At 38.8% G+C, this 17,578-nt stretch overlaps 2 protein-coding genes across 2 annotated transcripts; one reads left to right on the top strand and one right to left on the bottom strand.

Moving 5' to 3' along the window:
- The first annotated feature begins 88 nt into the window (after positions 1–88).
- On the top strand, positions 89–7,092 carry LOC147315956 (cytochrome P450 3A40-like). Its single transcript, XM_086258976.1, has 13 exons — positions 89–1,146; positions 1,300–1,393; positions 1,565–1,617; positions 2,003–2,102; positions 2,887–3,003; positions 3,232–3,317; positions 3,410–3,552; positions 3,635–3,759; positions 4,558–4,642; positions 5,756–5,916; positions 6,019–6,245; positions 6,637–6,799; positions 6,884–7,092. Exons 1-13 carry the CDS (start codon positions 1,079–1,081, stop codon positions 6,956–6,958), a joined length of 1,497 nt encoding a protein of 498 aa, XP_086115102.1. The 5' UTR covers positions 89–1,078; the 3' UTR covers positions 6,959–7,092.
- A 1,335-nt stretch (positions 7,093–8,427) lies between these two features.
- On the bottom strand, positions 8,428–17,120 carry LOC147315955 (cytochrome P450 3A40-like). The gene is made up of 13 exons (XM_086258977.1): positions 16,973–17,120; positions 16,766–16,859; positions 16,542–16,594; positions 15,042–15,141; positions 12,893–13,009; positions 12,031–12,116; positions 11,797–11,939; positions 11,592–11,716; positions 11,401–11,485; positions 9,793–9,953; positions 9,468–9,694; positions 9,127–9,289; positions 8,428–9,045 (listed from the first exon to the last, which is right to left on the bottom strand). The coding sequence occupies exons 1-13, from the start codon at positions 17,020–17,022 to the stop codon at positions 8,971–8,973; spliced, it is 1,479 nt and encodes a 492-aa protein (XP_086115103.1). The 5' UTR covers positions 17,023–17,120; the 3' UTR covers positions 8,428–8,970.
- Positions 17,121–17,578: the final 458 nt, after the last annotated feature.

The raw sequence follows: 17,578 nt of genomic DNA, 5'->3' as shown, positions 1-17,578 counted from the left end.
CTTTTTACACCTTATTACGTAAACACATTTTTGTCTCATACGCTCCTCCCACCACATGACGTCTTCTTAGTGTAACAGAGTTAATAATACATATGAAAAACATGCACTTACCTGTTCTTAATTATCATTTTAAGTGTGAATTTTATCTTTTTTTTTTAAATTGTATTTTATTTTGAAAACCCAGAAACCGGATCTCACCCTAACGTTTAGAAGCTGCTAAGGCTTCCGCTCCTCACAGCGCGCGCTTGCACTGTGAGGGTAAGTCCGGTAATGAAAGGCTCTGGCATTTTTATGGTTTCTGGTGTGAATGTTGTTACATAAGTTATATATGTCGATGTATATAGGTTCATATTGATAATAGAAAGTTTCTGTGTAACTGAAACAAAGGCGGGTTGCTGTTAAATAGTGTTTCTGCCGTATTTATGCTCTTTGGCAGTTAGTCTTTGTCAGCCCCCTAGTGGTTGCTGCGCATAGCAGGAAATGTGTTTGGATTTACCGTTTTTCTGTGCTTTTTGTGATGTTGCTTTACATTGTAGGAGCTACAATTGCCGGTACCACCAGAAGACACCTGTTGAATGTGTTTTATGTCTTCTGCAGGTATGTGAGCTTGTTAACAGCCATTTTGTCTGTAAAGCACAAGCAAGTGAAGATGTAATGCGCTATTGTTAATTTGTCCACTAGAGGGAAATGTTTAGTCGGTGGTATTTATGTTTATCCTGTTATTTTGTTTTATACGATTGTGGAATGTATTTTATTAGTCATAAGATTTCTTTTGTATACAAGCTCAGTATGACAGACTGTAAAATGGGAGAAATTATTATTTTCCACCTTTTCTTTATTAAAAAGTTAATTGTAAGTCTGTTAAGACAGCGCGCGCTTGCACTGTGAGGGAGCTACAATTGCCGGTACCACCAGAAGACACCTGTTGAATGTGTTTTATGTCTTCTGCAGAAGTAAACTGTGAAAAGCCAACCCTTCTGAGCGTCTGTGATTCTTGAAGAGCTGGAAGTGTTACATTAGGTTAGCTGGTTTTCCAGCCTTCAGCTACACCTGCGCTTTTGTCGGAACGAGGTCAAAAATGTTTTTCACGCTGTTTTCAGCAACCACCTGGACTTTGCTTGCCCTCCTTTTCACGTTGATATTACTGTGAGTATTCCTCGACTGTTCACTGCGGTCAAGCCACCGCACCTGGAATCTTGTTTCTTCTTAATTACCTCGAAAGCAACAGTTGGGTGTCAGGCTTGCTGTTTGTTTTATTGTCCAACTGGCTCCTATCCTCGCTCTCTTTTTGCAACACAGGTACGGAATATGGCCATATCGGTTATTCAAAAAGCTGGGGATACCTGGACCGAGACCCCTGCCTTTTATTGGAACGATGCTGGGCATGAAGAAGGTACGTACATACACTAAACTCACCTTAGCGACTGGGATACGAGGAGCAGACTGATTTAATCATTGAGATTTAGAGATCGGAATTTGCTTGATGAACCTGTCTGTGCTCACGTCCAATTCAGTGGCTTTTTGACACTAATACACATTTTTTTTCCTGTCTACCTTTTTGCAGGGATTTCTTGCTTTTGACCTAGAGTGCCATGCCAAGTATGGGGACGTCTGGGGGTGAGTTGTTAATTCATCATGACTGATAGAAGACGCATTCAAAACCACCACTGATATCCACTCATACCAAAATATCTCTGGGAGCCAAACTCACAGTATGTTAAAAATGTAACATATTGTGACTGTGGTTGTGAGGTCAACTCTGTGACAGGATGGAATAATGAAAAAAGTTTTCTACTGGCTTCCTCTTTTTATGAAGTTGTTCTTACTTTGGAGCTTGATCTGATAAAATAGTTTAAATATGAGATGGTAAACAAATATCTTTCGGTGGAAACATAACAAACCATTTTCTCTTTAGGGATAAGTGCAAGAATCAGCTTACATATCTAGATGTGTAATAGTACAAAAAAAAAAAGAATTGTGAAAGACTCTTTTCTTTTTTTAGGTTGTACGATGGACGAACGCCAGTGTTGATGATTGCTGACCCTGAGATTGTTAAAACTGTGATGGTGAAGGAGTGCTACTCTGCATTTACCAACCGCAGGGTAAGAGGTTCATCTTGTTGTATATCAGTGTATGTCAGTGCAACACTCTCCATGTAACATAGAGTCTGCTAACTAAACATTGTTTTTTACTTTATTATTTTTCCAAGTTTGCTTTCAGTGGCGCTACAGTCTGAGGCTGACGTGTGTAATAACACAATAACTACAGGGACAAACTGGTATTATATATAAATGAAGTAATGTTCAAATCTGGCAGATTGGACTTTCACCAAGAGTTACACATTTATACTCAAGGGTTACATCAGCTCACACGTACACAGGAGCTGAGACACATGAAGTAAACCAAGCAACACACTTCACTGTTTTGTAGCCACCTAGAGATGAACGATAGATGTTATCTTTCTTGCTCTGTATAGCAGAATCAGAGATACTTTTACAAAGGGGGCGGGCCCCACACTTTGGGAAGGTCTGCATTATAATATATTATATAGAAGGACTTGGAGAGAGCTGTATCTCACTGCGTGAATGTCTTAAGATCTCAGATATTAGAAGCCAAAGATTTCAGCCAACAATCGTTGGTTCCTATCGTAAGGGTAATAAAATCATATTGGTCATAAAATTTTAGTATGTAATGCTTCAAGGCCAGGGGTCAAAGGTCAGACATCAGCAATCTGCTATAAACGCAGGTTGACGTCATGTTGTAATGAAAACATAAGCGCTTGCGCTTTGGCGAAAATGGTGTTAGAAGACATTACACTATCTGAGGAAACTTTGAGTTTCTGTGTGACAGGGTGGAAGCAACAGTAAAGTTATTTCCTTTTCACAGGATACCAGTTTTGTCAGTGGACCTATGGATGACGCCATTACAGTAGTCAAAGATGAAAGGTGGAAACGAATTCGCAACAGCCTGTCTCCATGCTTCACAAGTGGAAGACTGAAACAGGTTGATATCACATCTGAGTTCATTAACCACTTGTGTTTTAACATGTATATGAAGTGCATTTTTTACTTGCTAAAATATGTTGGGAGAACAACTCCCAGGCATGGCTAAAACTGTTGGTACCTTTACACTTAAAAAAAATCATGGACAAAAAATATTGACCTAGACTAGATTAAAAAAAATTATAAACATAATTCTCTTATTTTGTTTCCATTACTTAAAAAAAAAAAGGTTTTTCCCCTCGTTGCTCGCTATGCAGAACGACTTGTTGCAAAACTTGAGGAAATGAATTTGGATGAACCCATCACTGTCAAACAGTATGTTGTTCATCTGTAAAATGCAAACATATTATACTGTTCGTCCTAAAATAAATAATGCACTGACCATTTGTCTTTTCCAACTCTCATAGGTTTGTGGCTCCTTACAGTTTAGACACTGTGACCAGTGCTTCTTTCAGTGTGGAGACAGACTCCATAAACAATCCAAATGATCCAGTTAATGTTCAAGTCCAGAAACTACTTAAGATGAAAATTTGGCTTTTATTCTTACTAAGTATGCCCTCCTTTTATGCAAACACCATTTGGTAATATGCTATCTTTAGCTTTAGGTTAACAACTCTTTGCTCTCTTTTCAGTGGCATTTCCCTTTGGTGGACGTCTGGCAGAGCTCCTGAAAATTGATATTGTGCCCAAGGACAGCATTGACTTTTTCTACAACATCATCAAGAGATTTAAAGATCAGCATCATGAAGAGAAATCTGTAAGCATTCAATTTAAAACGGAAGATCAACATTGTCTTGTCTGTATGCACTAACCTTTGGGTCATTGTCATGTAGCTGTAGCTTCATGTTATGTGGGGTCGAAAAGGAAGATGCTGCGAGGGACTGTACATATTCTTGGCTATAATACTGTACAAAAATAGTATAGCAGTACTATAGTTGTGCTGAGTCTTTTCAGTGTCCCCATCCTGATGTTTTAAACTCAACATGCCAAACAATGAGCAGCTCTATCCTCACCTGCAACTTCTCAATCACATAGTAAAACATCCCATGCCTTTTCTTGCTGTGTCATTCTAATGGCACCATAATTTACAAAGCAAATGTATTGTTGAATTTAAAAGGAAATGAAACTAGTTGCAGAGCCAATCACCTCATCAGGAAAGTGTTTACTGACACAATGTAGCTAAAGTGTTGTTTTATGTAGCTTTGAAACAAGAGTAGTCACCCCCTGGTGACCATTAGGAAAAATTACTTCAGGGAAAAACTTTAGAGAAACTTCTGCGTTTTTTTTTGTTTTGTTTTTGTTTGTTTGTTTGTTCTTGGATGTAGTTTTGGACAAGAACACCAGTGACGCCTGTTTTCATCCATGAGGTGTGTGCGGCAAAAAGCCGTACAACATGTGCCTTGAGGCGACTGTTGTTCTGATTTGGCGCTATATAAATTTTACCTGTATTAACTTGTGTGTGCTACTCTAGTATTGTTTTAACTTTGGAATATTCAATTTCATACATGGTTTCTGGAATTGTTGTTAACGATGAATGTTTTCTTTTCTTATCTAGGACCGAGCAGACTTTCTGCAGGTGTTGATTCAGAGTGAGATCCCAGAAAAGACGTATAAGGATTATGAAGAACAGCCAAGTAAAGGTATGTTTTTACCACAGAAGTATCAGGGCGAGTAGGGCAAAGTGTAGGGCTCAGCTTGTTGTCCACTTTCAAGTCACTCATGTCACATGTACTGCAGACCACTCAGGATCAGGGGTTTTACACACAATTTTTTCTCATATGTCTCATGTACAAGAGACCTGCCAGTGTTACATGTTATAAATCAGGACCTGGGTGATAATTAAATGAAGGGCTGTACATACCTCTGTAATATCCCTGTACGTATTTATATAGCCAGCCTGGCTAAGTGTTTTAAATTGTATGTGAGAGATGTCAAAGTGAGCCTGGACTGTAACAGGCCCTATGAGGCACTGTGAGGTGTATGAGATATTGTGGAGCATTAAGGGCTTTGTATTTCAAGATGAGGGAGCCATGGAAGAGTAGCCAGGAGAAATGGGATATCTATTTCTCGTTGGTGTTACCACTTCTATATACAGCATTTTAGAGCTATTGGAACTTGGAAACTACTGGAGAAATTTAACACACAGGAGAAGACACACAGCATGAGAAGACTACATCACAAAGAACAAGGAGAGACAGACAATAAATAAACAGCAGGTAATGAGGGGAGATGGGAAACAGTTGGGAAATACACCGGGAGCAAATCAGGAATAACAAGACAAGGGAAGTTGAACTGAACACAAAGCACCTGAGACAAGAGACTATCACAATAAAACAGGAAATTACACTGAGAGGGAGACGAGAGGACTTGACACAGGTAACGAATACAGAGACATGACTGTCTTCACAATACAGGCACAAAAGGGAACGGACAAAAGTCAGCTATAATTAACCTAGAGACACAAAATAGAGAACACACAAGCTCAAAACACTGCATCCATGTCACAAAACACTTGCAATAATTAGTTTGTCTTACCTTCAGTTAACTATCTGTTAGCTATTAAAGTAATTCCTCAGGAGTGTCAAACATTATGTGGTTCTTCACATCACCTTCAGATTTAGGAAACTGTCTCTGGCATTTTTCTTTTTGATCAGTTGTCAGTTTCAGTGTGAGATTGGCTCAGTACTAGTTACTGATTACTTTAGGGTTATTATATTAATTATAAACGGACTTTGATTTTGTTTTTTCTGTAGGTTTGACTGAACATGAGATGCTTTCCCAGGCCTTGATCTTCATCTTTGGAGGCTACGAGACCACCAGTACCACTCTAACTAACATCCTTTATAATCTGGCCACCAACCCTGATGCGTTGCAGACCTTGCACAAAGAAATTGATGCTAACCTGAAGGAAGATGTACAGTAATTCGTCCCATGATGTGTTTCCATCACTGATTTAGTAGTGGACATCATTTACATATTGTCTTTTTTTTTGTGTTTGCTGCCTTTATTTGTCTAGGCACCCATTTCATACGAGGAGCTGACTGGTCTACAGTACCTGGACCAAGTTATACTTGAATCAATGCGTTTGATTCCCACTGCCCCTCGAATTGACAGGACATGCAAAAAAACTGTGCAGGTGCATGGCCTCACCATCCCCGAGGGAACCATAGTTGGGGTTCCTGCGTGGGTGTTGCACAAAGACCCACGCTACTGGAACTCACCTGAGCTTTTTAGACCAGAGAGGTAAATGTGCATGTAGGTGTGTCATCACAAGGTTATGAAGAACCCTGTCGCTCTCCACAAGAGAGAATAATTAGTGAAATCTGGGACGTTTGCTTTATCTTTTTCATCCCAAAACCTCTGCAGCTGTCTGCTTTGAGTCATTGTTGTTCTGGAAGCTGAACTGTTCCCCTAGACTGAGGGTGCTGCAGTGTGGAGCTGGTTTTGATCTGACTTGTCCTCAATCAGGCCCGAGAGCTCCTCAAAGCTTTAGAAGTAACAGTGTATTTTTGCCCTGAACTACGCCCTACTACTCTTTATGTTGAAGGTTGCCTGAACATCGTGGTTAAATACAGTGAATTATAGGACTCTACATATCTACATTTTTAAAGGTTTGTTTGATCTGTATCTGCAGGTTCAGTAAAGACAACATGGAAGAGGTGAACCCATACGCGTTCATGCCATTTGGACTCGGCCCTCGTAACTGCGTTGGGATGCGCTACGCCATCCTTGTTATGAAAATGGTTATTGTCCGTCTCTTGCAGAAGTACACTTTGGAAACATGCAAAGAGACCATGGTAATAGCAACACTCCTCCACATTCAAACTGTCATGGTACTCTGCTGTCCTGTCACTGATTTTACATCCATTTCTTTTTTCTAGATTCCACTTCAGTTTGACTGGAAGTTTCAGCCAGTTCAGCCTGTAAAACTCAAGTTTGTTCCCAGAAATCAGTAGTCTAAGAGGGAGCTGCTAGCATGATGACGTTCATTGTGCATTTTTTTTCTACTGCTAAATTTAAAAGGTTATCAAGTCAGTGCAGTGTAAACACTTGAATTTTCTTGCAGCATTAATAAATTTTAATGACTTTGGATTTGTGCAAACATTATTTTGTGACACTTCTGCTTTAAATTTGCTTTTCATCATTGTTTGATTACTTTTGATTTCTCTTTGTGTATGCGTTTCATGGGTTAATAAGTACAAAGTAAATAAATATAAAATAAATACAGTCTACACAGTCTAGAGACAGTCTTTTTAAAATCTTTCATGTGCATTAAATATGCTGCTGGCAGTGATGCATGTCTCAGTGATGGCTGTAGCCCTATTGTTGGTGGTTTCTGTCTCCACCCATTTTTCAACAGCTAGTGGGGCTCATTCTGGACTCACAGGTTTGATCGTGGTTTTCTGACAGTCCAAAAATCAATGTTTTGTATTGCTCACTAATTAAAACGGACCAGTTATGCTGAATTCCTGTTCTACATTTGTATACTTGGACTCCAGAGTAGCTCAAGCTGTCCTACTTATCATATGCTTTATTCCAGTGGTTGCCAACCCCCGAGCCACGGACCAGTATCGGGCCGTGAGAGTTGAGGTTTGGGTGGGAAATTTATGGTTTTCAGGGTTTTTATAATTTTTTTATGACTTTTTTTTTTAATAGTTTTTATCGTTAACTCTGTTTCCCTGGGCCTTTTTGCATGTGTTATGAATAAATCTTTTTTTTTTTTGGTACCGGTTTTATTTTGTTGTATTTATCCGCAACACCTTAAAGTCTGGTCCGTGAAAATATTGTTGGGCATAAACCGGTCTGTGGTGCAAAAAAGGTTTAGGACCGCTGCTTTATTCAGCTCCCCAGTTTATCCTGTCTATGAAACAAGCCATTTTAACCCTCTAAAGGGATGATTTAAACAAAGTGGGTGGAGCTCAGTGAGCCTTCTAGGGATTTTACACGTTCGGACTTTATTATTTGAAACTTGTTAACCATCAGCATTGCAACTTATATAAGTTAAAATTATTAAAAGCATAATAGTTCCATTTAGCTTATTTTAAACCTATTTGTTGTTTTAAAATTGATGAAATGGTATAAAATTTACTAGGAAACTTTGTATCACCTTTGAAATCCTTTCCAGTGAAATCCACTTAGGAGTAAAAAGTTAATGTTCAGTGCATGTGATGAGGGTCCTGAAAATGAAGGATCATAATCTGATCTTTTGGCTGATGCTGTTGACATGAAAGCATTCCTGTCACTGTAAAAACAGGCAAACTTTACAGTTTTTTACAGATTTTTACTCAGTACTGCATTTGTTCAACATACCACTGTTAAAAATAATAAAAGAAGGAGGATGTGGAACTATTCCTTCTGGAAAACGAAATTTGTCCAAATTGTCAGCATAGAAGAAGAAGCACAGAGGCTCAGTTCTGGAAACATATGCTGGAACTTTGGATTTTGGACATATTTTATTGTGAAAACATGAAAGACACTGACAGTAAACAGGCAATGCAAGTATTTGCATTTGATGACACAATCTGAAATTTCTTTCTATATAACCAGCAATGGACAGTCGTCAAAGTTTAGAACAAATCAAACTCTTGTTGCCAGCTGTTGAAGCTAGATGGAGACAGATACCACCAATAACAAAACTACAGTCATCAATGAGAGGTGTATTGCACAAGCAGTAGCCTTATGATTTAATAAATGCAATTACAATTTAAAAATGTATAAACGCTAAAGTCAAAAGTGTAAGGTCCATTTAAGACACCGACTGGTGTAACTTTTGGACACAAAATAGATCAATTTTTCAACACAATTTAAATAAAAGTAATTAAAAGAGATCAACACAGCAAAATCAGATGTTTAACCTGCTCTCATTCAATAACATTTTAAAATAGTTGAAAATATCAACTCAGTGAATTTATCTTGGCAGCAGATATAAAAACATGTTTGATGGGATTTGGAGACGTTCCCTCTTAGATTACTCTTTTCTGAGAACAAACTTGAGTTTTACAGGCTGAACTGGCTGAAACTTCCAGTCAAACTGAAGTGGAATCTAAAAGAAAAAGAAAAGAAAATCAGGAACATGACAGCATAGTTGTATGACAGTCTGAATGTGGCAGAGTGCTGCTATTACCATTGTCTCTTTGCATGTTTCCAAAGTGTACTTCTGCAAGAGACGGACAATAACCATCTTCGTGGTGAGTAGGCCGTAGCGCCTCCCAACGCAGTTACGAGGGCCGAGTCCAAATGGCATGTACGTGTATGGGTTCACCTCCTCCCCGCTGTCTTTACTGAACCTGCAGATACAGATGAGACTTTTACGTTTATTCTGCTATTTGAAACATTAAAAAATAACATAACAGGTGTGTAAAAAGAGAGATATGGCTGGGTTACTCTGCACAAATACAACATTTTCTTTAAGAATTATGTCCCAGTGGATGAGTTTTCAATAAGTTTGTAATGGCACACATTTACCTCTCTGGTCTGAAAAGCTCAGGTGAGTTCCAGTAGTGTGGGTCTTTGTGCAACACCCACACAGGAATTCCAACCACAGTTCCCTCAGGGATGGTGAGGCCATTCACTTTGACAGTTTTTTTGCACACCCTGTCGAGGCGAGGGGCAACGGGAAACAGTCGCATTGATTCAAGTAAAACTTGGTCCAAGTACTTTAGACTGGTCAGCTCCTCGTATAAAATGGGCACCTAGACAAATAATGGAGGTGGCAAGCACAAAAAGAAAATTAATTGTTGTCCATTATTCAAACAAAGATGACAGAAAATTATGTAAAGAATTACTGTACATCTTCCTTCAGGTTATCATCGATTTCTTTGTGTAAGGTCTGCAACACATCAGGGTTTGTAGCCAGATTATAAAGGATGTGAGTAACAGTGTTACTAGTGGTGTCGTAGCCTCCAAGGGTGAAGACGAAGGCCTGGGAAAGTATCTCATGTTCAGTCAAACCTAAAACAAAAAACAAAAGATTTTATGGTAATAAAAAGTGGAGCAGGGACCAAATACTGTTGATCTTCTTTCAGCTGCCCCCTGTAGGGGTCACCACAGCAGATCATCTTTCTCCATCTCACACTGTCGCTAGCATCTTCCTCTGTCACACTAACGCTCTGCGTGTCCTTCTTTACTACATAGATGAGCTTCCTCTGAGTCTTTCCCTTTTCCTCCCTCCTGGCAGCTCCATTTTCAACACCCTTTACCTAACATATCTACTATCCGTCCTCTGGACATGTACAAACTATCTCAGCCTTCGTTCTCTAACCTTATCGTTAAAGTGCTCAACCTGAGCTTTCCACCTCCAGCTCAGCCTTTTCTAGGGTCACCATCTCTAAACCTTACATGTAGGCACAACTACATTCTTGTTAGCTTTCCCCCCTCACACTTATATACACCCACTTCACTCTATGTCCAGTCCACTCTCTTCTGGACTATCTGTTGCTTTGGATGGTTGACCCCAAGTAACTCTAGAGTTGGATGTCTCGAGACCACTTTTATGTGGTCTTGGTCTTGACTTGGTCTCAACGGACTTTTGGTCTTGGTCTTGTCTCGGTCTTACTTCTCAGATTGAAATAGTGTTCGGGAGATTTGGAGTCAACCACTGGCGGAGCCGGGGGTGGGTGGCTTACTGGGCTTAAGCCCGGGTCATTTTTTCAAAAGCCAATTTTTCAGTTTAAAGACTTTTTTTGTCTCGGTCTTGGTCTCGATACCCTTTGGTCTTGGTCTTGTCTTGGTCACGGTTTATGCGGTCTTGACTACAAGTCTATTAAACTCCTATAGCTTCAGTATCTCTGTAGCATCTGTCTCCCTCTCATCCAGACACATGTATTCTATCTTGCATCTACTGACTTTCCTCCCTCTTCTTTCCAAAGTATACCTCCATCTCTTCAGGCTTTCTTCCACCTGCTCCCTTCGCTCACTACAAATCATCGGTGAACAGCACTGCCTGAGGTCATCTGTCAACGTGTCCATTAACATTGTGAAAGCAAGAGCAGTTCTCCTGTGTACTGTCTTCATCTCCCTAGTTCACATTTTCTTCGCTAACCTCTACGTTTGAATACTTTCTTGTACTTCTCCATTTCCTCTTTCCTCTATCCAGAGGATACACCAAACACATTCTTGGCAGTTTCCCCTCAACACTTAAAAACACTCAAAACTCTTCACTATCACCCAGAGCTTGTCTCAACTACATTCGTGAGCTCTGCCCTGTATTCTTCCCTCTTAAAATATGTATTTTGACATTAACTGTTAAAATAAATGATCAGTATACAGCTATACAGAATTGAATTTAAAATCCTCATTCTCAAATACAAAGCTCTTAAGACTCCATCATATATCGGAGACCTCATATTTGAGACTGGAGGCTAACTTGGGCTTGGTTACTTCTCCGATAAAAACATACCTTTACTTGGCTGTTCTTCATTGTTCTTATAGTTCTTTTCTGGGATCTCACTTTGAATCAACACATGCAGGAAGTCTGGTCGTGTCTGGTTTAAAGCAGACAAGCATTCAGAGCAGGACTTGAAAATGACCCAGAGGTAAGTGCATACAGACTAGATAATGTTGGTCTTCCTTTACAGATATAATGCTTACAGATTTGGCTTCATGATGCTCATCTTTAAATCGCTTGATAATGTTGAGGAAAAAGTTTATGTTTTCTTTGGGCATGATCTCAATTTTGAGCTGCTTTAACAGACGACGACTGAGGGGAAATGCCACTGAAAGAAGAGTAAAGAGTGGTTAACAAAAGGATATGATCAAATGGAGTTTGTGTAAAAGAGTAAAAGTTAGGTCATACTTAGCAAAAAGAAAAGCCCAGTGTTGACTTTAAGGACCTTCATAATTTGAACATTAATAGGGTCGTTTGGATTGTTTATGGAGTCTGTCTCCACACTGAAAGAAGCACTGGTCACAGTGTCCAAACTGTAAGGAGCTACAAACCTATAAGATTTGAAAATACATGTGGTGAATGCTTCAGTTATTTTAGGATGAACAGTGTAATGTGCTGGCATTTTACAGATTAACAACATACTGTTTGACATTGATGGGTTCATCCAAATTCGTTTCCTCAAGTTTTGCAACAAGTCGTTCTGCATAGCGAGCAACGAGGGGAAAAATCTTAAAGGAATAAAAGACAAAATAAGAGAATTATATTATATTTATTTTATTTTGGAGAGATATACCCATGTTTGCCACAAAATAAAACAATAAAAGAGCAATAAAAGAGTCAAATTCTTGTTTATTCTGAAAATTACTGATTTCTCTGAGGATTTAGAAATAATTAGTGATATCCAATAATAATAATAATAACTAGTGGTATGTTTGGTAGCTCCATAATAAGGTGGTTTTCACAATTGCCAAACAAGCAAAAACTCACTGGTTTGGTACCAGGAGAAGACAGAAATTTAGTATAACAATCTGCTAAATGTAATAGGTGTAATGACACCTTTTGAATAAGGGGGCAGCCAAAAGTGTCTGTTATGTGGTTATATTTTGAGCCGTGGACAACATGTAGCTATAATTATTTGCACACTTTGGGAACTTAAAAAAGGAACGGCAAGTACCAGAACACAATTCACTTTAAATTAAAGTGGAAATAGTGGAATAAGGCTATTAGGAGCTACAAATAGTGCCTTATGTTAGTGATTTCCTGAAATACCTCAAATTACTGTGTACCTTTATGTCAGTATTATCCAAAGAAACAGCTAAATGTTAGTGATTTTATATATTATGTGTAAAGGTGCCAAAACTTTTTAATGATGCCTGTTTAAGTAGTTTGAGGAAAAAAACCCAATACAAAGTGATGACATTTGAACAAGAAATAAATCTATTACTTTTGTTGTAAGCGCACATTAAACACAGACGTGGTTAATAAACCCACATATGATATCGACCTGTTTCAGTCTTCCACTGGTGAAGCATGGAGACAGAGTGTTGCGAATCCGTTTCCACCGTTTGTCTTTCACTGCTGCCACTGCATCATCCAGAGGTTCGCTGAAGAAACCAGAATCCTTTGAAAAGGAAAACGACAAGGAAAAACTACTCTTAGTGTTTACAGTTTGCTTCCACCAACATCTTCCAGTCCCCTAACAACACGTGTAGTTTGCTCAGATAATGTAATATCATTTGTAATATCTTGTAGCATCATTTCTGTGATAGCTCTATATTATGCATTTTCATGTAGTACTTTGTTTGGACAGATCAATGTATATGGAATTAGAACAGTTTGGACAGGCCTGAGTAAAACGTAATTATTAACCTGCCCTTTTACCCCATGTTAATGATATACAGTGGGGCAAAAAAGTATTTAGTCAGCCACCGATTGTGCAAGTTCCCCCACTTAAAATGATGACAGAGGTCAGTAATTTGCACCAGAGGTACACTTCAACTGTGAGAGACAGAATGTGAAAAAAAAAATCCATGAATTCACATGGTAGGATTTGTAAAGAATTTATTCGTAAATTAGGGTGGAAAATAAGTATTTGGTCACTTCAAACATGGAAAATCTCTGGCTCTCACAGACCTGTAACGTCTTCCGTAAGACGCTTTTCTGTCCCCCACTCGTTACCTGTATGAATGGCACCTGTTTGAACTCATCATCTGTATAAAAGACACCTGTCCACAGCCTCAAACAGTCAGACTCCAAACTCCGCCATGGCCAAGACCAAAGAGCTTTCGAAGGACACCAGGAAAAGTATTGTAGACCTGCACCAGACTGGGAAGAGTGAATCTACAATAGGCAAGCAGCTTGGTGTGAAAAAATCAACTGTGGGAGCAATCATCAGAAAATGGAAGACATACAAGACCACTGATAATCTCCCTCGATCTGGGGCTCCACGCAAGATCTCATCCCGTGGGGTCAAAATGATCATGAGAACGGTGAGCAAAGATCCCAGAACCACACGGGGGGACCTGGTGAATGACCTGCAGAGAGCTGGGACCAAAGTAACAAAGGTCACCATCAGTAACACACTACAACGGCAGGGAATCAAATCCCGCAGTGCCAGACGTGTTCCGCTGCTGAAGCCAGTGCATGTCCAGGCCCGTCTGAAGTTTGCCAGAGAGCACATGGATGATTGCAGAGGATTGGGAGAATGTCATGTGGTCAGATGAAACCAAAGTAGAACTTTTTGGTATAAACTCAACTCGTCGTGTTTGGAGGAAGAAGAATACTGAGTTGCATCCCAAGAACACCATACCTACTGTGAAGCATGGGGGTGGAAACATCATGCTATGGGGCTGTTTTTCTGCCAAGGGGACAGGACGACTGATCCGTGTTAAGGACAGAATGAATGGGGCCATGTATCGTGAGATTTTGAGCCAAAACCTTCTTCCATCAGTGAGAACTTTGAAGATGAAACGAGGCTGGGTCTTCCAACATGACAATGATCCAAAACACACCGCCCAGGCAACAAAGGAGTGGCTCCGTAAGAAGCATTTTAAAGTCCTGGAGTGGCCTAGCCAGTCTCCAGACCTCAACCCCATAGAAAATCTGTGGCGGGAGTTGAAAGTCCGTGTTGCTCGGCGACAGCCCCAAAACATCACTGCTCTCGAGAAGATCTGCATGGAGGAATGGGCCAAAATACCAGCTACTGTGTGTGCAAACCTGGTAAAGACCTATAGTAAACGTTTGACCTCTGTTATTGCCAACAAAGGTTATGTTACAAAGTATTGAGTTGTATTTTTGTTATTGACCAAATACTTATTTTCCACCCTGATTTATGAATAAATTCTTTACAAATCCTACCATGTGGATTCATGGATTTTTTTTTTCACATTCTGTCTCTCACAGTTGAAGTGTACCTCTGGTGCAAATTACTGACCTCTGTCATCATTTTAGGTGGGGGAACTTGCACAATCGGTGGCTGACTAAATACTTTTTTGCCCCACTGTATCTAGGGGGGGAACATATTTCAGTTTAGCTTTCAAAAAAAAGCAAAAGATAAAACTCTTTTGGGGAGTGTTGCGCTGACAGGACATCCAAAGGTTTCATGATTTGCTGAATTTCCACTCTACTGTACGATAGAAAGCGGAGCCTCTTACCCTGCGGTTGGTAAATAAAGAGTAGCACTCTTTTACCATCACAGTTTTAACAATCTCAGGGTCGGTCACCATTAACACCGGCGTATGTCCATCGTACAACCTGCAGAAAAGGAAAGAGCCTTTCACAGTATCTTAAATCTTAAATCACAGCAAATCATTTAAGGCATTATTAAGCATCTGGATATGTAAAGCACCTTCAGATCAAAGAGGTTTTTTCATCTGTGCAGGTAGTAAAATTACACATCGATTACACGTGATGCTACAAATGGGATATCACGGTCCTATTATTATTAAATAAATACATGACAATGGAATAAGAAATTTTATAGAGTTTATTTTTGTAGGTTTTCATATGTTTCTCACTTCACATTCCCTGAACTCATACTTTGACTGGAATTCATTTGGCAAAAAAGAGGGGAAAAGGTAGGGGTGGGGGAAAAAATCGATACTGTGTAGTATCGTGATATTTTGTTTGCTAATAATGTATCGATACAGGGACAGCAGAAATCGATATTTTGTTACAAAAAAAGTTTTTGTGGACTGGAACTCTGACTTCAGAGCATGTTGATCCTTTTTCTGAGCAAGAATCCTGACGTTCCTTCACTATCCAAATGTGTTTAACTTTTTTTTGGCAGCAATAAACATGACAGTTTACTTCTTTTAATTTAAGACATGTTTTACTTTAATTAAGTGTAAAACTTTTTTATTTAATGCAAAATTATATTTTGTTTTAATTTACTTTCAAATTCTTCAGTTGCTGAATGGGCTGCATAGTTTTCATAAATTGCATAGTTCAGAATAGCTATAATTGTACCAGATGGTTGCATTCAGTTAAGTTGGACTAGACTGTAATACAAACCGTTCAGTTTGTCAACAATAAAACTGACTGAAATGAGAGAATGACTGAGTGCGAGACTTTGATATTAGATAAAATGAATATTGATAAAGTTTACCTTTATGTACAGAATCTGAATATCGCAAAATATTTTAAAAAATTGCAATAATATCGTATCGTGCGTTAAGTATTGTGATAATATCGTATCGTGGGATGTATGGTGATTCCCACCTCTAGAAAAAGGATGAACAAATTTAAAGCTGAAGTGAAATAACTGCTTTTCAAATCTTCTATTAATCATTTTATATAAATTTTAATCTAAATATTGATAAAGGAATTTTGACATACTTATACTGTTTGTGAACCTAGTGTAGATATAGTAGGATATATGCATTTCAGAAACTTCGCCTTGTGTTGTAAAGAACTGTCCCCAAACTTTTTCCCCTTTTATCCCTAAAATAAAGAAAATTGGATGCTATGCTTCCACCAAAAGAGATCTGCTTCAGGCCAAAAAGAGAAATGGCTTCATGAAAAATGTGAGCCAGTGAATATTTTTCCACCCTGTCCCAGTGATCATGGCAGTGATCATGGCTCACAGACAGAATTTGATATCAACAGACCTCCTGGTGATTTCTTGTATGTATACTGATGAAGCAAGAACTCACCCCCAGATGTCCCCATACTTGGCATGGCACTCTCTGTCAAAAGCAAGAAATCCCTACAAGAAGTTACAAGAAAATCTGTTTTAGTGTCAAAAACAAAACAAAACCAACCACTGAATAGGACATCTAAAGTATACAGAGAGCTCATTCATCTCGAATTCTCAAGGATCAAATCAGTCAGCTCTTCATATCCCAGTCTCTAAGGTGAGTTTGGTTTCTGTGCGTACCTTCCTCATGCCCAGCATCGTTCCAATAAAAGGCAGGGGCCGAGGTCCAGGTATCCCCAGCTTTTTGAAGAACCGATATGGCCATATTCCATATCTGTATTACAAAAAAAGGAAAAAAAATGGGATCATCAGTTGGACAGTAAAAAATAAAAAAATAAAAAACTCTGCCAGGATGACACCCAGCTATTGCTTTGGAGGAATACTCACAGTAAAATCAACGTAAAAAGCAGGGCCAGCAAAGTCCAGGTGAAAAACATTTTAACTTTGTTCCAACAAACAGGAGAGGAAATGTGGCTGCGAGCTGGAAAACAAGTGACCTATTTTCATTTTACACAATAACCCAGGAGGCCCAAAGAGATAAAGCTACTGATCAAACATCAGTGACACAGGTTATCACATGATCATCAGTGTGTAATAAACTTTTACGGCATCAAAAGGCACTCTGCTACTACTCACACTTTTTAATTATATGCACTTATTTTTGGCTTATTAGTAACAAATATGCACCAGATAGTTTTTTTATTACTTTATTCATGTTAAAAAAAAAGTGTGATCCCAAATGATTTGATGAATTTAAAATACAATTAATAAAAAGACATGTTTTGAGATATATTTTTTGAGTGTCATTTCAGATTTTAACTTTCTTTTCAGGTAACTTCACTTGCAGTATATACTCATAAGATTTTACACAGCAGGATAAAATAAAAGTAATCCGTTCTTTAGCAGGCCTTAAAATGAGGTAAATAAAAATGAGTAAATAAAACCTCAAATAACTCAAACATGAGTTTTTATCCCATCTTATTATTTAACAAA

The sequence above is a fragment of the Aulonocara sp. 'chitande type north' Nkhata Bay genome, linkage group LG13, assembly GCF_057382095.1.
Source record: "Aulonocara sp. 'chitande type north' Nkhata Bay isolate Kocher_YH1m ecotype deep benthic linkage group LG13, A_spYH_male_GT1.1, whole genome shotgun sequence".
Classification (NCBI taxonomy): domain Eukaryota; kingdom Metazoa; phylum Chordata; class Actinopteri; order Cichliformes; family Cichlidae; genus Aulonocara; species Aulonocara sp. 'chitande type north' Nkhata Bay.
The sequence above is the reverse complement of the archived record's forward strand: the minus strand, read 5'-3'. Positions and strand labels throughout refer to the sequence as shown.

Coding starts and splice junctions, on each gene's coding strand:
- LOC147315956 (XM_086258976.1), top strand. CDS start 1,079: ATGTTTTTCACGCTGTTTTCAGCAACCACCTGGACTTTGCTTGCCCTC. Junction 3,004..3,231: donor CAAGTGGAAGACTGAAACAG/GTTGATATCACA, acceptor AAAAAAAAAAAG/GTTTTTCCCCTCGTTGCTCG. Junction 5,917..6,018: donor ATGCTAACCTGAAGGAAGAT/GTACAGTAATTC, acceptor TTATTTGTCTAG/GCACCCATTTCATACGAGGA.
- LOC147315955 (XM_086258977.1), bottom strand. CDS start 17,022: ATGTTTTTCACCTGGACTTTGCTGGCCCTGCTTTTTACGTTGATTTTA. Junction 13,010..15,041: donor CTTTATTTACCAACCGCAGG/GTAAGAGGCTCC, acceptor TCCTTTTCAAAG/GATTCTGGTTTCTTCAGCGA. Junction 11,717..11,796: donor TGGGCTTTTCTTTTTGCTAA/GTATGACCTAAC, acceptor CTCTTCTTTCAG/TGGCATTTCCCCTCAGTCGT.